Source organism: Dendrobium catenatum, unplaced genomic scaffold, assembly GCF_001605985.2.
Source record: "Dendrobium catenatum unplaced genomic scaffold, ASM160598v2 fragScaff_scaffold_780, whole genome shotgun sequence".
Classification (NCBI taxonomy): Eukaryota; Viridiplantae; Streptophyta; class Magnoliopsida; order Asparagales; family Orchidaceae; genus Dendrobium; species Dendrobium catenatum.
The window spans coordinates 184,245-201,148 of record NW_021319242.1 but is presented as its reverse complement, the minus strand read 5'-3'; the positions used below and the strand labels follow the sequence as shown (position 1 = coordinate 201,148).

The 16,904-nt window shown below is 37.9% G+C and overlaps 1 protein-coding gene across 1 annotated transcript in view; it reads right to left on the bottom strand.

The window, feature by feature from the left end:
- Window positions 1–961: 961 nt before the first annotated feature.
- Window positions 962–16,904, bottom strand: part of LOC110095652 — a 33,906-nt gene continuing 17,963 nt past the window's right edge. Inside the window, exons 3-5 of the mRNA XM_020821273.2 lie at window positions 10,940–11,032; window positions 10,685–10,828; window positions 962–1,102 (exon numbers count right to left, since the gene is read on the bottom strand). Of these exons, the coding sequence (XP_020676932.1) occupies window positions 962–1,102; window positions 10,685–10,828; window positions 10,940–11,032 (378 nt within the window). The remainder of the gene's footprint in view (window positions 1,103–10,684; window positions 10,829–10,939; window positions 11,033–16,904) is intronic.

Here is a 16,904-nt window from a genome sequence, read left to right as displayed (position 1 = left end):
TTGCATCCAAAGATTCATCTGTTGATTCAGAGTCATCACCCAGGTTTACATGTCCCATCCGTGACACTATTTCGGCAGCCTCCCGGCGTCTCCCACGTTTAGGGGAAAAACCAAGAGGCAACCTTCCCCTTGACGCTACGTGAACGCTTCAGATAGGTGTCAAAAGACACCGCGGTTGCAATTTTTTTTATCCCCGCCCGCTACATTAGCATTTAAGGGTTTTTTTATATTATTACAAAAAGAAAGTAAATGTTAGAAATAAGCACAGATTTCCCCCCTCTGCACTACGTGAGCGTTCGGGGCTACTTATATAAAAATAAATAAAAATATTTTTTTTTTATCCCCTTCGCCGCAAGCGCCGCACCGGTTTCCCTCCTTACAATGCTTGGTCGGGTCGGAGTTGCTCGTGGCGTCGGCAGAGGGTTGAGGTGGAGATGCAGTAGAGCTCGGCTCTTGTTCGACTATGGGGGTCGGTCGGGAGAGAGCTGGAGATCGGGAGGTGTTCGTGGAAGGAGAAGAGCAGCCGAAAGCCATGGGGTTGGTTCGGCATTTAAAGGCAACTTGGGTGCTCGTTCGAGGTGAGATCGTAGATTTTTAGCAGGATTCTCGGAACGGCGCCGCATGTACAGTGATTTGACGGGATTTCCGGCAATATTCGTGGACCCAATGGATTGCAGCAGGTATACATTTCGTTTTCATTTTTTTCTTTGTGTATTATATGGAGGTCAACAATAAAGAATAATAAGTGCTAAATCTCAGCCCTCAGTTCCCTCATAGATCTAACGACTACAAAGATAGATCCGTGGGAAGCCTTCTAAAAACACATTTAGTATCTTCCATAGCTAGACATCTGATTTAGAAAGTGTTTTATTTCAGCAATTATTAATTATTTTATAGTTATTTATTTCTTCATTAGACCTGTTGCATAGATCTATAAATAGGGAGTATATTGTATAATAAATTAAGCTTTTTCCTCTAAAACTCCTAGTTTTAACATGGTATTAGAGCCAACGGCCTTCATTGCCATTGTAGAACGATCATAGATCATCGGAGGAGGACAAGAAGAAGAAAGCGAAGCATTGCCGAAGAAGCGACACACCTCCTACGAAGCAACGAATGCAAATAGAAACAAATAGAAAGAGCTCCGAAACATTTCTACTTGTGTGCCTTAGCTACTCGATCCAAGTCTTAAAAAGACTGGCCAGTTATTTCCTCTAAAAAGGGGGGCTGGGATCATCGGCCTTTATTGCTGTAGCTAAAAATCATCACTGCTACTAGTTCTCTTACAACGGTAGTAGGCCAAGGAGACATAACATTATCTCCCTCACTCACCCTAAAAAATGTGTTCCATATGCCTCAATTATTCATAAACCTAATATCAATACAAAACTTACTAATGATCATAATTGTCAAGCTTTACTTAACCCTACTTATTGCTTATTTCAGGACCAGAGATCGGGGAAGAAGATTGGACGTGCTAAGAAGAATGATGGACTGTACTACCTGGAAGAACTAAACTAATCTAAAAATAGCTACTCTATGTTATCCCTAGTTGATAAGAATTCCACTATTTGGCTTCATCATTATAGGTTAGGACACCCATCTTTTGATGTCATAAGATATATGTATCAACAACTTTTTTAGAAATAAGAAAATAAACATTTTCATTGTGAAATTTATGAGTTAGCTAACATAAAAGAACTTCCTCACCAAATAAAAATAAGAGATTTGATATTCCTTTCTACCTTATTTTTAGTGATATATTAGGATCCTAAAAAATCCCCAATATCTCTGGGGCACGCTGGTTTGTATCATTCATTGATGATTACACTAGAGTCTCTTGGATCTCTCCTACAAAATAAATCCGAAGTTAGCATTATTCTTCCCCTTTTTTATACAATAAAAACAAATCAATTCAGGATAAAAATAAAGGGATTTCGCTCTGATAATGCAAAAGACTATTTCAACCAAACCCTTTCCTCCTACATCCAAAGTGAATGGATCATCCATGAGTCCTCTTGTGTTCACACCCCACAATAAAACGGGTTGCAGAGAGGAAAAATTATCACCTTCTAGCCTCCACCCGAGCTTTCATATTCCACTATAATACACCTAAATCCTATTGGGGGGAAGCTCTCCTAACTATAACTTAACTCATAAACCGACTACCTTCAGCAGCCCTATGACTCAAAAGTCCAATGGAGATTTTGTCCTCATTTTACCCCTAGTTTCGAACCCTTCATAATCTTACACCCAAAATCTTTGGGTACATTGCCTATGTTCATATTCAAAGCCAAGATAGAGGAAAATCATATCCAAGAACAATACATGGGAGATCATCAATTTACCAATAGGAAAAAAACTGGTTGGCTGCAAATGGGTGTTCTCTGTAAAAAACAAAGTTGATGGCACACTGAAAAGATACAACATAAGACTAGTGGCGAAAGGGTACGCTCAGACATATAGTATTGACTATCAAGAAACCTTTGCACCTATAACCAATATGAACATTGTAAGAATACTATTCTCACAGCAGTCGAGTACAACTGGCATCTAGAACAATTGGATGTAAAAAATGCATTCCTGCATGGAGATCTGGAAGGACAAATATTTATGAAAATACCACCATGGTTTAAGGAAAAATATGGAGATAACAAGGTGTGCAGATTAAAAAACTCTCTATATGGGCTCAAACAATTACCAAGGGCCAAGTTCAAAAGATTCTCAAAATTCATGCATCTTAATGGATATAAACAAAGTCAAGAAGATTATACACTATTCTTTAAACACTCAGACTCAGAGGGAGTTACCATACTATTGTTCTATGTGGATCATATTATCTTAAATGGGAATAATAAAAAAGAGAAAGAAAGTCTAAGGAAAAATCTTACCAAGGAATTTGATGTCAAAAAAACTTGGTAGGGTAAAATAATTTCTTGGAATTGAAGTAGCTCACTCTAGTAAGAAAATTTTCATCTCACAACAAAAATACATTAAAAATCTTTTAAAGGAGACAGGAAAACTAGCATGCAAACCATCACCAACACCAGTAGAACCAAATCTCAAATTAAGGGAAGCTAAAGGAGATCAAGATGTAGACAAAGGTTCATATCAGAGATTAGTGGGAAAATTGATCTACCTTTCCCATACTATACCAGATATAATATTTGTTGTAAGTATGGTCAGTCAGTTTATCCAAAACTCAAAACAAGCACACATGCAAGTTGTAACTCCCTCATATATTCTCAAGAGAAACCCAGGGAAAGGGATTCTCTTTAGTAGAAATCAAGGAATGACTCTAGACTCTAGAAACATACACTGACGCTGATTATGCAGGAGCACCAGTAGACAGAAGATCTACCTCTGGATACTGCACATTTCTTGGAGGGAACCAAATTTCATGGAGAAGCAATAAACAAAATGTTGTGGCAAGATCAAGTACAGAGGAAAAATATAGAGCTATGGCCTTGAGAATATATGAGTTACTCTATATCAAAATAATTTTAGAAGACCTAACGAACAAGTGGAAAGATCCCTAATGAGGACATCCGCTCTACTTTGTTTTATGTTCATTTTATTATTTGATGTATTTGTTTTGTTTATGATTGTGTTTTCTTTTCCACTTTTTCCCTTACTTAAGGGTTTAGAGACGTGTAAGCCCTAGGGGCATTTTAGTACTTTTTATTTGTCACAATGTATTGGCTATTTAAAGCCCTCCTCTCCTCCCTTGAGGGGAATGAAGATTATTATGAAAATTTCTGCATTTTACTCTTGCGAGAGTTTGAGAGTTCTTGGAGAGAGTTTTGAGAAAGTCCCTTGGTGAAGGGCAACGCAATACCCACCAACCAACCTTGGAAGCGTTCGGGTTCATGGTTCTTCCTTACCTTTCTCTTATCTCTTCTCCTCCTCCCTCCCTAGCCATCGGTCTAGTTTTGCTTCAACCTTCATAACCGTCGGCCTTCACAAGCTTCCAACCCCATAAAATCGCTGGCCACTCATACAACCCTTCCCTCTCCCACCCCCAAACCACCAAGACATCTTCCTCCACCTTTTCGTCCCCTCCCCGGATACCACACCACCGGTCACCTCCAAAGCCCTACCTCCACCCGCCACCTTCAAAACCATCAGCCACACCCCCAATCAGCCCCGGCCATCCACCTCCAAGCCATTATCGCCGGCCCTCCTTTACCCCTGACCTCTAACTTACCTAAAATAAGTTATTGTCAATTTGGAAGGTTTTGAATTTCAAATTCGAATGAATTTTAAATTCAAATATCTTTCCTAAACAAGAAGACTTATTTTAGAAAACCCCAATTTTTAAATCTAAAATCAAATCAGATTTAATCCCTTGCCTAAAATAAGTTTGTTGACGAATATTTTCGCATCGACTCGACCCCGATCGAACCTGACTAGGCTCGATCGCGCTCGATCAACTCAATCGATCATCGTCGAGGCAAAATTAATCCGAATTAAGCCTCAATTTAATTAAATTAAACCCAATTTAATTAAATTAAAATCAAATAAAAATCAATCGAACCCCATCGAGTGTCGTCGAGCCCAATTTGACGCAATTTGGCGCCGATTCAAGCTTAATTTCACAAAATGAACTTGATCGGACCCACTCAGACCCAAACCGACCCAAATCGGTCAGAGTCGAGTTTGATTCGGACTCAATTTCAGTCCCAATTGATTGATTTAGGCTAAATCAAATACCTAAATCTGGAAACGAAACGGACGGCTTAGATTTTATGTAAAAGCTTCCCTAAAACCTCTCATTTCACGCATGAGAGGGGGGATTGGTCCATTTGGGGCGGCGGCTTTTGGCTGCTGCTTGTGCTCTCCAAGAGCACGCAAGAAGAGAGGGGGAGCATTCGGCTCCCCCGTTTTGGTTCCGTCCCAGACAGAGCGCGGGAGGGAGAGGGGGAGCGATCGGCTCCCCCGTTGCTTCTTCGTTCGGCCCGTCCTGAAGAGAGGAGAAAAAACGCGAGGAAGAGAGAGGGAAGGGGGTGGAACTCCTATCCCTTGCGTGCGACTCAATCGCACGGCCCGTCGCCCCTCTTCCAACGAGCCCAAGCTCCCTGCAGGCGGCCCTTCTAAGAAAAAGGAAGATGGAGTTGGAGATTTGAGGGCTTTTTCTTCATTCTCAAGAAGTAAATCAAAGGTTAAGCCCTCCATTCACTTCCTTCCTCAAAAATCAACAAAGTATACATGATAGAGTTGCTTAATGACATTTGATTTCTTAATGAAATGATGATTCCTTAATGTTCATTAAAAACTTTGTATCGTTAAGTGTAAACATGTCATAGCATTTTCCACTTGATCTTTATCTGTATGATTAAAGTTTTCATCTTGTTAAAATTCAATATTAATTTTCATTGTCTTTTATTCGTTCAATGTCAAGTTCAAATGGTTCAAATCTAGTCCAAGTCCCCTGTGGTCCAACTCAAGTCTTGGCTTGAGTTCAAATGTTCAAGTCATGTCGGCTTAATGTTCAAATCATGTCGGCTTAATGTTCAAATCAAGTCCAACTTGAGTTCGAGCTCTTTCGCATTTGTTCAAGTCCTCTGTTTTCCAACTCCAGTTTGAGTTAAATTCAAGTTCATGTCCACTGCAGTCCCAAATCAAGTCCTCTTGTCATTTGTTCAAATATTCAAATATTTGTTTATCTCATTTGATTTGCAAGTTCATTTATTGTTTAAATTGAATTAGGATCCTTTTATTTTCTCAAATACAAATATGAGCTCAAGTTCAAATTGTCCACATTTTGTCCAAGTCATGTCCATGATTCACTGAAAATTTCGGCAGCCTCCCAGCGTCTCCCCCGTTTAGGGGAAAACCACGGGCAACTGGGCCATCCCACCACGCTACTCGAGCGTGTATGGTAGGTGTCGGGGGACACCGGGCCGTACATCTTTCATCCCACCACGCTACGCGAGCGTGTATGGGGTCTTCAAAAGTACCCGTATGAAGAACACAAGTGGCTCTCCCCACCATGCTACAAGAGCGTGTATAGGGCTTACCCACTTCGTCATATGCATTGCACCGGGCTCCCTCCTACCGTGCTACGCGAGCGCGTATAGGTGGTTCTCTGGTCCGTCGCAAACGCCGAAAATGGGATTTAAAGTGATTACCCGCTCGTCGTAGGCGTCGCACCGGGCTCCCTCCTACCGTGCTACGAGAGCGCGTATAGGTGGTTCCCCAGTCCGCCACGAACAACGAGAATGGGAAATCTGAGTTTTAGGTGATTACCCGCCTCATTATAGGTGTCGCACTGGGCTCCCTCCTACCGTGCTACGAGAGCGCGTATAGGTGGTTCCTCAGTCCGCCACAAATGACGAGAATGAGAAATTTGAGTTTTGGAGATTATACCTTTGGGGTCGGCGACAATGATAGAAAAGGAAGTGTACAACATTCCACCACTTTTTTATTATTATTATTTTATTTTTTTTGGAACTCTCTTTTTTTTTTTGGAAACTTCTCCTTCTCTTTTTTTTTTGGACACACATACATACACACACAAATGTACATTCACATAAGCACATTTATATACATATGAGCACATGAACATATTCTCTACCCATTTAACAAAATGAATGATTGAAAGCAAGTAAGACCAATTAACAATGAAAATAAAAAGAAATGAAATATGAGCCAACGGTTTTGGGATTTGGGGCTGATTAGTGATGGTTGGAGAACTAAGTGATCAAGCCACGACTATGGGATGACTTGCTGTTTGGTTTTATTTTTGGTGGAACAGTGAGCTGCAGTGAGCTTTATGTGGGGTTTTTTATGGGTTTTGGATTCCAGGAAGGCTGAAGTTGTAGAGTGGGCTTTAACCTATGCAGATTTGGGTGGTTTTATGAGTGGAATGGACTGTTTTGGGTCTTTGGAGAGGGTCATTTGGATTAAAACAGTGGGTTTTATGCAGATTATATGAAGAATGTAGTGAACTTGTGAAGTAGATTTGGCTAAAGGCTAATGGGCTTTGAAATATTGGGTTCTGGATAGGAGTTAGGATGATAAAGTGGGTTGTTTTGGAGAGTGTTGTGGGCTTTAGAGGTGGACTACTTCGGACTGAAGTAATGGTTTTTTTTTTTCACAAATTTTGTTCTCTGATATAAGGCTGAGAGCAAGGGGACAAGACTGACGCCTTAAATGATTAAAGTTGATCAATAAAACAGAGAAAATGTAAATGACAATGTTGTTGGCTAGTGAAAAAGAAAAGTAAAACATGATACATGTGCTGGAATAAATGAAACAGAAATGTCAGCTTTAACTAAGATTCCCTCTCTCTCTTTCTTTCTATAACTTGAGAGAAATTACAAACTAGCTGATGTATGAGGCATACGGCTTATCACATACAAACAGGATAGGAGTGGAAAGAAGACTCATTTCCTTGAGAACGGAGGAACTTCACAGCACAGTGGAGAATTAGCTCTGAGCAGAATCACAACAGCAGTTTCAGTTTGCTGTTTGGAGGAGTGACGAAGCAAGTATTTTGAGCGTGAAGAAGAAAAAGAAAAGTTAGCACAGGTGCTGCTGGACTGAACGAAAGTGCCGTAGTTTGCTCTGATATGTTCGGCTAGTGTGAAGGCCTGCTCTCTTTTTTTTTTTTCAATTCAGTCTGCAAATCTTGGACGGACGGTTTGCTTGCATGAAGAAGAGGAGAGGGAGTTGAGTGGAGGGACAATAGCTCAATGGGAGAAATCGACAGCTGCTATATTTTGGTTGGAAGAGGAGTTCTGTGCACAGCTATATGGCTTGCGAATAAGAGAGAGAAGGAAGAGTGTGGGATTTCGGCCTGAAGTTCGTGGAGTGGGGAGGTTGAATCGTGGTAGCTGCTTCGGCAAACAGAAGAAAGAAAAAGTGAGATCAGGCCTCTGCTTGAGTTGGAGGAAGGGCCTTTTTGAACTCTTTCTTGTCTTTGATTTAACGACAGGGCAAAGCCAGTTGTAACGAGTGACAAGGAGACAGTTTGACAACGTGATTTGGACATAACAAGGTATTAATGTGAATTTGACTTCTTTCCACATTCAGCACCTGTTATTTTGTAAAAATTTATTTGGTTAATGCCATATTAATGCTTTAGAGTTTAGTCATTCACGCATTAATTTAACATGACAAAGATGTATCAATCAGTCAAAGGCTGCCTCGATTTGCGTGCAATTTTCTCATTTTGCGTGTTGATTGTCTCGTTTAACGTGTCGAATTCGTCGAATATCAAAATTAGACAAATAAATAGTGAATTTAGGGTATTTTCAACATTTCGGTCCCAACGATGCAGTCCGTTTCTCGATCGGACGTCGTTTGGGCGACGTCGAGGGTGATTTTTACATGGGGCCACCTCGATTTGCGTGCACATCTTCAAAAGAACAATTTGATAGTGCATTTAGGGTATTGCCGACGTTTCGGTCGCAATGACGCAGTCCGTTTCTCGATCGGACGTCGTTTGATTAGCCTTGCGCTTTAATTTCAGGTGTCAGTTATTCCTTTTGGCCGATCTCGTCTTATTCAATTGCGAGGGGCCTCGACCTAGCAGAATTCGATGTTCTGATCGCAATGCCACTGTCCATTTGGCAATCAAAGGTCGTTTGATCCTTCAAGTGACGTGCGCGGGCATATCGGTTTATTCACCAGTTTGGGTCTTTTCTTGTGTGATTTGAGGTATAGGGGTCAACAGTGAGGGACCCTTGTTTAGTGACTAATCTTATTGTGAGCATTGGAATTTATTGTTGGAAATCAGTCATGCATGCAATGTTAGATTAAGTTGGCCATTTTACGATCTTAATTCCTATGCATGTGGTTTAGCCTAAACTTGTCTTACCGCTCTCTATGTTTTCTTTTGTCATTTAAAATCAATATAAAGATATGATTATTGTGGATTCTAAAATTAATCATGCAAGTTCCTCAATCTATTCATCCTTGCATATAGGTTCTACATCAATCCCATGAAGCTACATTGTGATAACAAATCAGCAATTAACATAGCCCACAATTCAATCCAGCATGACAGGATCAAGCACATAGAGGTAGACAGACACTTTATTAAAGAAAAGTTAGACAGTGGTCTCATATGTATCAATCATGTGTCATTTAAAGATCAACTTGCAAATTTCCTCACTAAGGGATTGGACAACTCTATCCTTCTCAGAATGATTGACAAGCTGGGAATGATAGATCTGTATTCTCCAGCTTGAGGGGGAGTGTTAAATCTCAACCCTCAGTGCCCTCATAGATCCAACGACTACAAAGATAGATCCGTGGGAAGCCTTCTAGAAACACTTTGAGTACCTTCCATAGCTAGACATATGATTTAGGAAGGATTTTATTTTAGCAATTATTAATTATTCTGTAGTTATTTGTTTCTTCATTAGACCTCTTGTATAGATCTATAAATAGGGAGTATATTGTATAATAAAGTAAGCTTTTTCCTCTCTAATTCTTAGTTTTAACAATAAGAATAATGGCAATTTCATTCTTATCTTAGGGTATATAATTTTCTTTATAAATAAGATTGTTTGTATGGACTTTTATATTATTTATTGATTAGTGAATGAATTATTGAAGAAGCCAATTATGATGGTTCTTCACTACCTCTTTTAATCCAAGTACATGTATCACTCTAAGTTGTGTAGGATGAGTTTTACCTTATTTTATTTTAACAGTGATTTACCTCTACTAAAACTTAGAATAAGAACATCATTACTAAAGTTATCGGCAGAAATTTAAATGGCTTATTTATCTTAATTTCTATTTGGGTCTTATTAAATACATTAGAATTTTCCTTTGTGATAATGAAAGGGCAAAGCTAGACTTTGCACTAACAATTTCAATCTAAATTGATAGGTATACTTGCCTAATATAGTCATACTCACTAAATATCAAAATTAAACTATTCATTATCGTCATTTTACAAACTAACAAAAGAAACTCATTAATTATTCACACTCAAAATTTTACACCATAAGATTGCAATCTAATAATGATTAGATATTTGCATAAAAATAGAAAAGTGATGGTTAAACACATGAAGTTTTTGTGATACTTTGCACTAACAATTTAAATTTAAATTGATAGGTATACTTGCCTAATATAGTCATACTCACTAAATATCAAAATTAAACTATTCATTATTGTCATTTACAAAATAACAAAAGAAACTCATTAATTATTTACACTCAAAATTTTACACTATAAGATTGCAATCTAATAATGATTAGATAATTGCATAAAAATAGAAAAGTGATGGTTGAAACACATGAAGTTTATAACAGCATTTTTCTTTCTATTTACTAATCAAATCCATTATATATTGTTAATGGAAGCACTCAAGTCCATTTCACCTTTTTCTTTTTTTATAAGGCAGGTGTAGGCCTCATTTCTACTAGAGGTGGGGATAATTTTAATATGCAACTCTAAAATTTATGCACGAAGGTCTGTCACTAATTTACTATTTTGACAGCTATTGATTCAAAATCTTACCATTGGCTAATGCATAATTTATAAACATTTGATGCTTCTAAACTAAAAGCATTGTGTACTGAGTATAGTTTCTGAGATTCTAACTGGTAAATATTACCATCAAAATTTAAATGAATGTTAATTAATCTAATTCATAATAATTCTGCCAAAGAATACTCATGCGTTTGATGCCGTAACAATAATGATAAAATGAAAGACACACCTGCATGCAAATTAGTTGCGAGTCACCTTGCACCTGAATATGCTTAAAGCCTTTCATGAGAGCATATTTCATCCCCAAAATTAAAGCACGGTATTCTGCCACATTATTGGTTGCAATGCCCAAGCCTTCACGAATACAAGAAACCTTCATTCAAAAGAGTAAGAGCTCGGCCATTAAGAGGAGTTTTAATCTGTAAAATAATAAGATAATAAATTACTGAGACTATTGGATGGTAAACAAATGTCAAATGCCTACCACACTCCCATCTCCATTGCGTAGTACTGCTGCAGCACCAGCCATCCCAGGATTTCCTTTAGAAGCACCATCAAATTGAAGAACGCAGGTCATCTACGTATGTGCATGAGACACCAAAAAAAAGAATTACAAATTTCTTGACCAATTTAGCTAAAGAACAAAATATTAATTTCATTCATCAAGATCACCATCTTAAAAAAATTCAAATGCACAAAATAAATATCCAATTTAAAATAACATAAACAAGTTCTAACATTAAAAAAAAAGTTATGAAAGAAATAGCAGTATTAGCAGCCAAACTGCCAATTTCAATCGTATGGAATTCAGATCAGTTTTACGCATTGTACTTGACATCCATTCCTTTTAGCAGGATAGGAACCCTAATCATTTTAGAAACATACGAGCTCATATTGTCACATATCATACACCGTCAATTCACATATTTGAATGGTTGAGAACTAAAATACATTTTAGCTTATTAAATATGACATTCAAAATTGAAAAAGCATTATGATCTAATTTACATATCAACTGTTCAAAAATGAGGATGAACGGTACAAGTTGTCTGTAGACAAGAGCTTGTATTCTATTAAATTTCATGTTTATATGTGTGTATATAATGCTATTGCAGGAGATTGATGCATTCTTTCAAGTTTTACCTACTTCTTATTGACCTCAATACTAATGTTAGGATTGAGTCGACCGCGTAAAGTAAGTTTCGAAATAGAAAGAGTGCGACATCGTGCATAACTCACCCAACACGCATCGACCAAAGACCTAAATTGCTAAAATGGCCTCCATTCGCGAATTGGACAGTACCAGTGTGTCTAGAGCAACAAATAGAGCTAAGATCGACACTCATATTGATTGGGGTCGTCGATAGGCAAAAGTTTAAATTTCGTGTGCATAGATCGAAGCGACGACGCACACGAATGACGACAATGTGACAACCGAGCTGAGGCAAGATTAAAAACGAAATTCATACCATATAACTATAAATAATAATTTAAACAGAGAGAGAGAGAGATCTTAAAAAAATCAAATTTCCTAAAATCCTAAAATACCCTCACTTAAACCCTCATCTCACGTAACACTCCCCCACATGCTCCCAACCAACCCTCTCATGCCAAACTCAGGCAAGACCCGACCTCTCCTTTCTTCCACTCGGCTCTCTCTTAGGTCCTCTCTTGCACAAATTTTTATTAGGTCCGGACACCTGACGTAGTTCTACATCCGAACGCTAATAAAATGTCGTCACGTGCGCTTACACTTTACCGCGCGGCCCGACGACAGGACCCGGACTGGAACCCAATATTGCTATGTATTAGCTGATTTGTACAGACCAGAGTATTACTAGGTTTTACTCAGTATTGCTCGGTAACGAGAAATACAAATCTGTCAAGACCAATACATAAAAATAACGAGCAATACCCCGGTTTTGCTAGGTATTGCTCGGAATTGCTAAGTATTGCTCGGTATTGCTCGGTATTAGTCTTGACAGAGCGCCTGTTGACCGAACCCGGACTGGAACCCAATATTGCTATGTATTAGCTGATTTGTACAGACCAGAGTATTACTAGGTTTTGTTCAGTATTGCTCGGTCACGAGAAATACCATTCTGTCAAGACCAATACATAAAAATACCGAGCAATACCCCAGTTTTGCTAGGTATTGCTCAGAATTGCTAGGTATTGCTCGGTATTGGTCTTGACAGAGCGGTATTTCTTGTTATTGTCAAGCAATACCTAGCAATACATAAACATAGCAATACCGGGTTTCCGTTCCGGATCGGGTCGTCGGGCCGCGCAGTAAAGAGTAAGAGTGTGTGGCGATATTTTATTGGTGTTTGGATGTAGAGCTACGTCAAGTGTCCGGACCTAATAAAAACTCCTCTTGCATGATCCCAAAACGCTGCTGGCCAGCCACCAATCTGACCACCACCAAGGTAACTCACTTCTCCTTCTTCTTCTTCTTTATTTCCTTCCTCGCTCCACTTTCTTTCTTCTTCTTTCTTTCTCCTTGCATTTTCTTCCTTCTTCTTCCATTTCTTCTCTCATTCTTCTCCTCTTTCTCTTCCCCACCTTCTTCCTCATCACCCATCTTCCAAAACCTAAACCAAACCTTAACCCTAAAAATTTGATTTCTCCATATTCATCCCTCACACCACCAACGCATTCACAAAAAAGTCTTCCATACAGCTCCACAAAAAGTCCCTTCATCTTCCACTTTCTCTCTTCAGGTCTAGAGAGAGAGTTTTCTCTAGAAAGTGAAAATTTTCATAAAATTTAATACCTTATTTAACTTTTGTTCTAGAAAGCCGCTTTAAGAAGCGGGAAGAAAGCTGTCCCAAACGAAGCCTATATTAAATTTTTCTCTAGCTTTTGATTTTGTAAGAGCTAAAACCTTATTTAAGAAAAAAATGAGCATCTCATCACATATAAGAATGAATATAGTAAAAATCAGACTTATTATTTTCTTATAAGAAAAATAAATCGCTTAGATTGCAAAGATTGTAAAATTACTTCAAAGAAAAATTTATGAATCCAACATCGCTTATTAGTTTTGAACATTAAGATGAACGAACAGAATTTGAAAAATAAGTAAAACATTGTTCTACGATTAGATGGGGGCATTTAAAGAACACTAATAAAATTTTTATGAGTAAAATTCGAGATTTTGAAATTTTGTTTGTGCATAAGATAGCTAATGTTTTATAAGAAAAAGTAACCAGTAATATAAAAAATGTTGCAAAGTATAAGCTTGGAGTATAAAAAGGAAAAAATCCTAATAGTAAAAATAGTTGATGGTGAAATCAAAACGTGCAAGAAAATATCAAAAATAAAAATTTGTTTCTAAAAATTAATTTGAAAATAAAAACTCTAAAAATTGGGAAAGATTTAAAAAGGCCTGTAAGGAGTCTAAGAAAACAATCTACAATGAAAAGATTTTTGTTTTTAAAGATTTATATGAAACACTAGATACTAAAGAAAACAAAAGATATATGTATAAGTCAGCCAAACAAAGAAATAGGAGTGGTAAGAATTTAGATCAAGTGAAGTGCATTAAAGATGAAAATAAAAAGAAATAAAAAAAAAGATGATATTCAATAAAGAATGATGAGATACTTTGCTTAGTTTTTTATTGATGTAGACACATAAGAAATAAACTGACGCAATGGGTAGAACTTAAAATAAACTTTAATAAATAAAAGCAGACAACTAAAACTTGACAAACACAACAAGAAATACTAGGAGATTTTAAAGAAATAAAAAAAATGCTATCCTCAGACAACCGTCAGAGCGGGTTCCTCACATGCATCAAATTGTAGGTTAAATAAGAAAAGTGCATAGAACTAGCAAACCGATGGTCCACCACTGCAAGATTATCCAATCTCTTCAACAGATGCTTCAAATCAACCCAGATACGACACCCTAAAGTTGTTTTACTTTTGAGAAGAAGGATACAGATGGAGTGGCACTTGCGGAGAGACGAAAGAGGTTAGAAGCCCGAGAAGAAGGGTGGAAAGAGCCCGCAGGATTTCCGGAGGGGATGAGAAAGAAGGGTGGAAAGAGCCCGCAGGATTTCCAAGCAACCCGCAGGTTAATAGCAATTTTGCTCACAAATATCAACTGCCTTCATTCTTAACATCTTCTCTTATTTATAGGCAAAGTAGAGGAATGCCAAAAGCCACCTTAGTTAATGTTCACAAGATCCCAAGCATATTTCTTGCACGACATTAACAGACGACGGACTTCTACCAACGAAATTGAAAAAGAGACGAGAAAAACGACGAACAAACTCTTATATTTCAAATTAAAGAAATAAAAGAAATAAAATTACAAAACTCGACTCGATACAAACGACTTCAAATAAAAATAAAAAGACACCCTAAAGTTGCTGCACTTGGAGAATAAGGATACAAGTGGAGTGGCACTTGCGGAGAGATGAAAGGTTAGATGCCCGAGAAGAAAGGTTGGAAAGAGTCCCGCAGGATTTTGGAGGGGATGAGAAAAGAAGGGTGGAAAGAGCCCGCAGGATTTCCAAGCAACCCGCAGGTTAACAGATTTTTTTTCCAAAAATCAAATATCACATTCAACTATTCAAAACATTACATAACCCCTCATATTTATAGGTATGAAAGGGGAATACAAAAGGACACAAACATTTAATTAACACAATAACCTAAGCATTAAAAAGCATAGAAAACTTCCCCCCCAAGCTCTGGTTTACACCCAAACCAGGAACCAAGGAGACAGCCACGGGAGACGAAGGGAACTGCACGGACCGAGAGCCACAGCCGCGGGAAACGAGGAACCGCACGGACCAAAGAGCCACGGCCACGGGAGAATGAGCCCAGCCGTGAGATCCCAAGAGACACACAAAATACTAAAAGGCCATGGTGGAATTTCAAGGAGCCACCATGGGAAAAAAGAAATCTTGGAATTCCAAAAGGCCGGTTTGGAATTCCAAGAGACAAACATAAAAAGCATAAAATTGCATTAATTAAAGATAATATGAGCTAAAAATCCTAGCTAATAATGAGCTAACCTCTAGTTCAATAAAAATGAACTAAAAGCCTAGCTCATAAATGAGCTAAAATTCTAGCTCAATTGGATTGAGCTAGTAGACTCAAGGGAAGCCAAAATCTGATTTATTTTGGACTTGTGTTGACCCCCCCTTTGTCTACATCATATGCTCATTTCGTATCATATCTCTAAGGGTCAAGCCACTCATCCACCTAAGCATCCTCATCTCTGCAATACTTAACTTAGTATTATGCTTCTCTTTTTAATGGCCAACATTCGGCACCATAGCATTGCAGTCTCACCACCATCTTATAGAATTTCCCTTAAGTTTGAGGGGGACTTTTCTATCGCACAATAAGACCGATGCATTCCTCCACTTCAACCATCAACTTGAATTCTGTAATAATATCCCCATCAATTCACCATCACTCCGAACAATAGATCCCAAGATATCTAAAACGTGTACTCTTATTAATGACTTTATCTTGTCCAAAGTCACAATCCCCTCACTAGGTCTATTGCTACTAAAATTACACTCCATATATTCAGTTTTAGAACTACTCAAGCGAAAACCTTTAGACTCTAAAGTTGACCTCTATAATCAAGTTTATCTTCAACTCCCTCTCTGTTTTATCAACAAGAAGAATATCATCAGCAAAAAGCTATACACCAAGGTACATCCTCTTGCAAATGTTAGTGAGAACATCCATGACTAAAGCAAAAAGATATGGACTTAAGGCTGATCCTTGATGTAATCCAACCGAAATAGGAAATACTTGGTCAAACACCTTGTGTTTGAACACAAGTAATAGCTCCTGCATACATATCTTTAATGATTTGAAATAAGCATTATTAACTCCTTTCTTTTCAAGAACTCTCTATAGCACTTTTCTTGAACATTATCATATGCTTTCTCTAAATTAATAAATATCATATATAGATCCTCCTTATTCTCCCTATATTTCTCCATCAAACCTCTCAATAAATGTATGGCTTCCATAGTAGACCTACCCGGCATGAATCCAAATTGATTTTGAGAAATATTAGTATCACGCCGCAACCTACGCTCCATAACTCGTTCCCATAGTTTTAAAGTATGACACATTAACTTAATTCCTCTATAATTCGCACACTCTTGTGCATCACCTTTATTCTTAAAAATAGGAATTAACACACTCATTCTCCACTGATCTGGCATCTTTTAAGTCTTCAAAACGATATTAAAAAAGTTTAGTAAGCCAAGAAATTCCTTCATCTCCTAAGCATTTCCACCTCTCTATTGAATATCATCAGGTCCAACAGCTTTTCCACACTTCATTTTCTTTAAAGCCTCTCTAACTTCGTTTTACTTATACGGTGATAAAAAAAAAATCTTTATTTTCTTTTGGGTGATAAAGTCACTAAAGTCAATCGTATTTTCACATTCTTCATTAAACAAT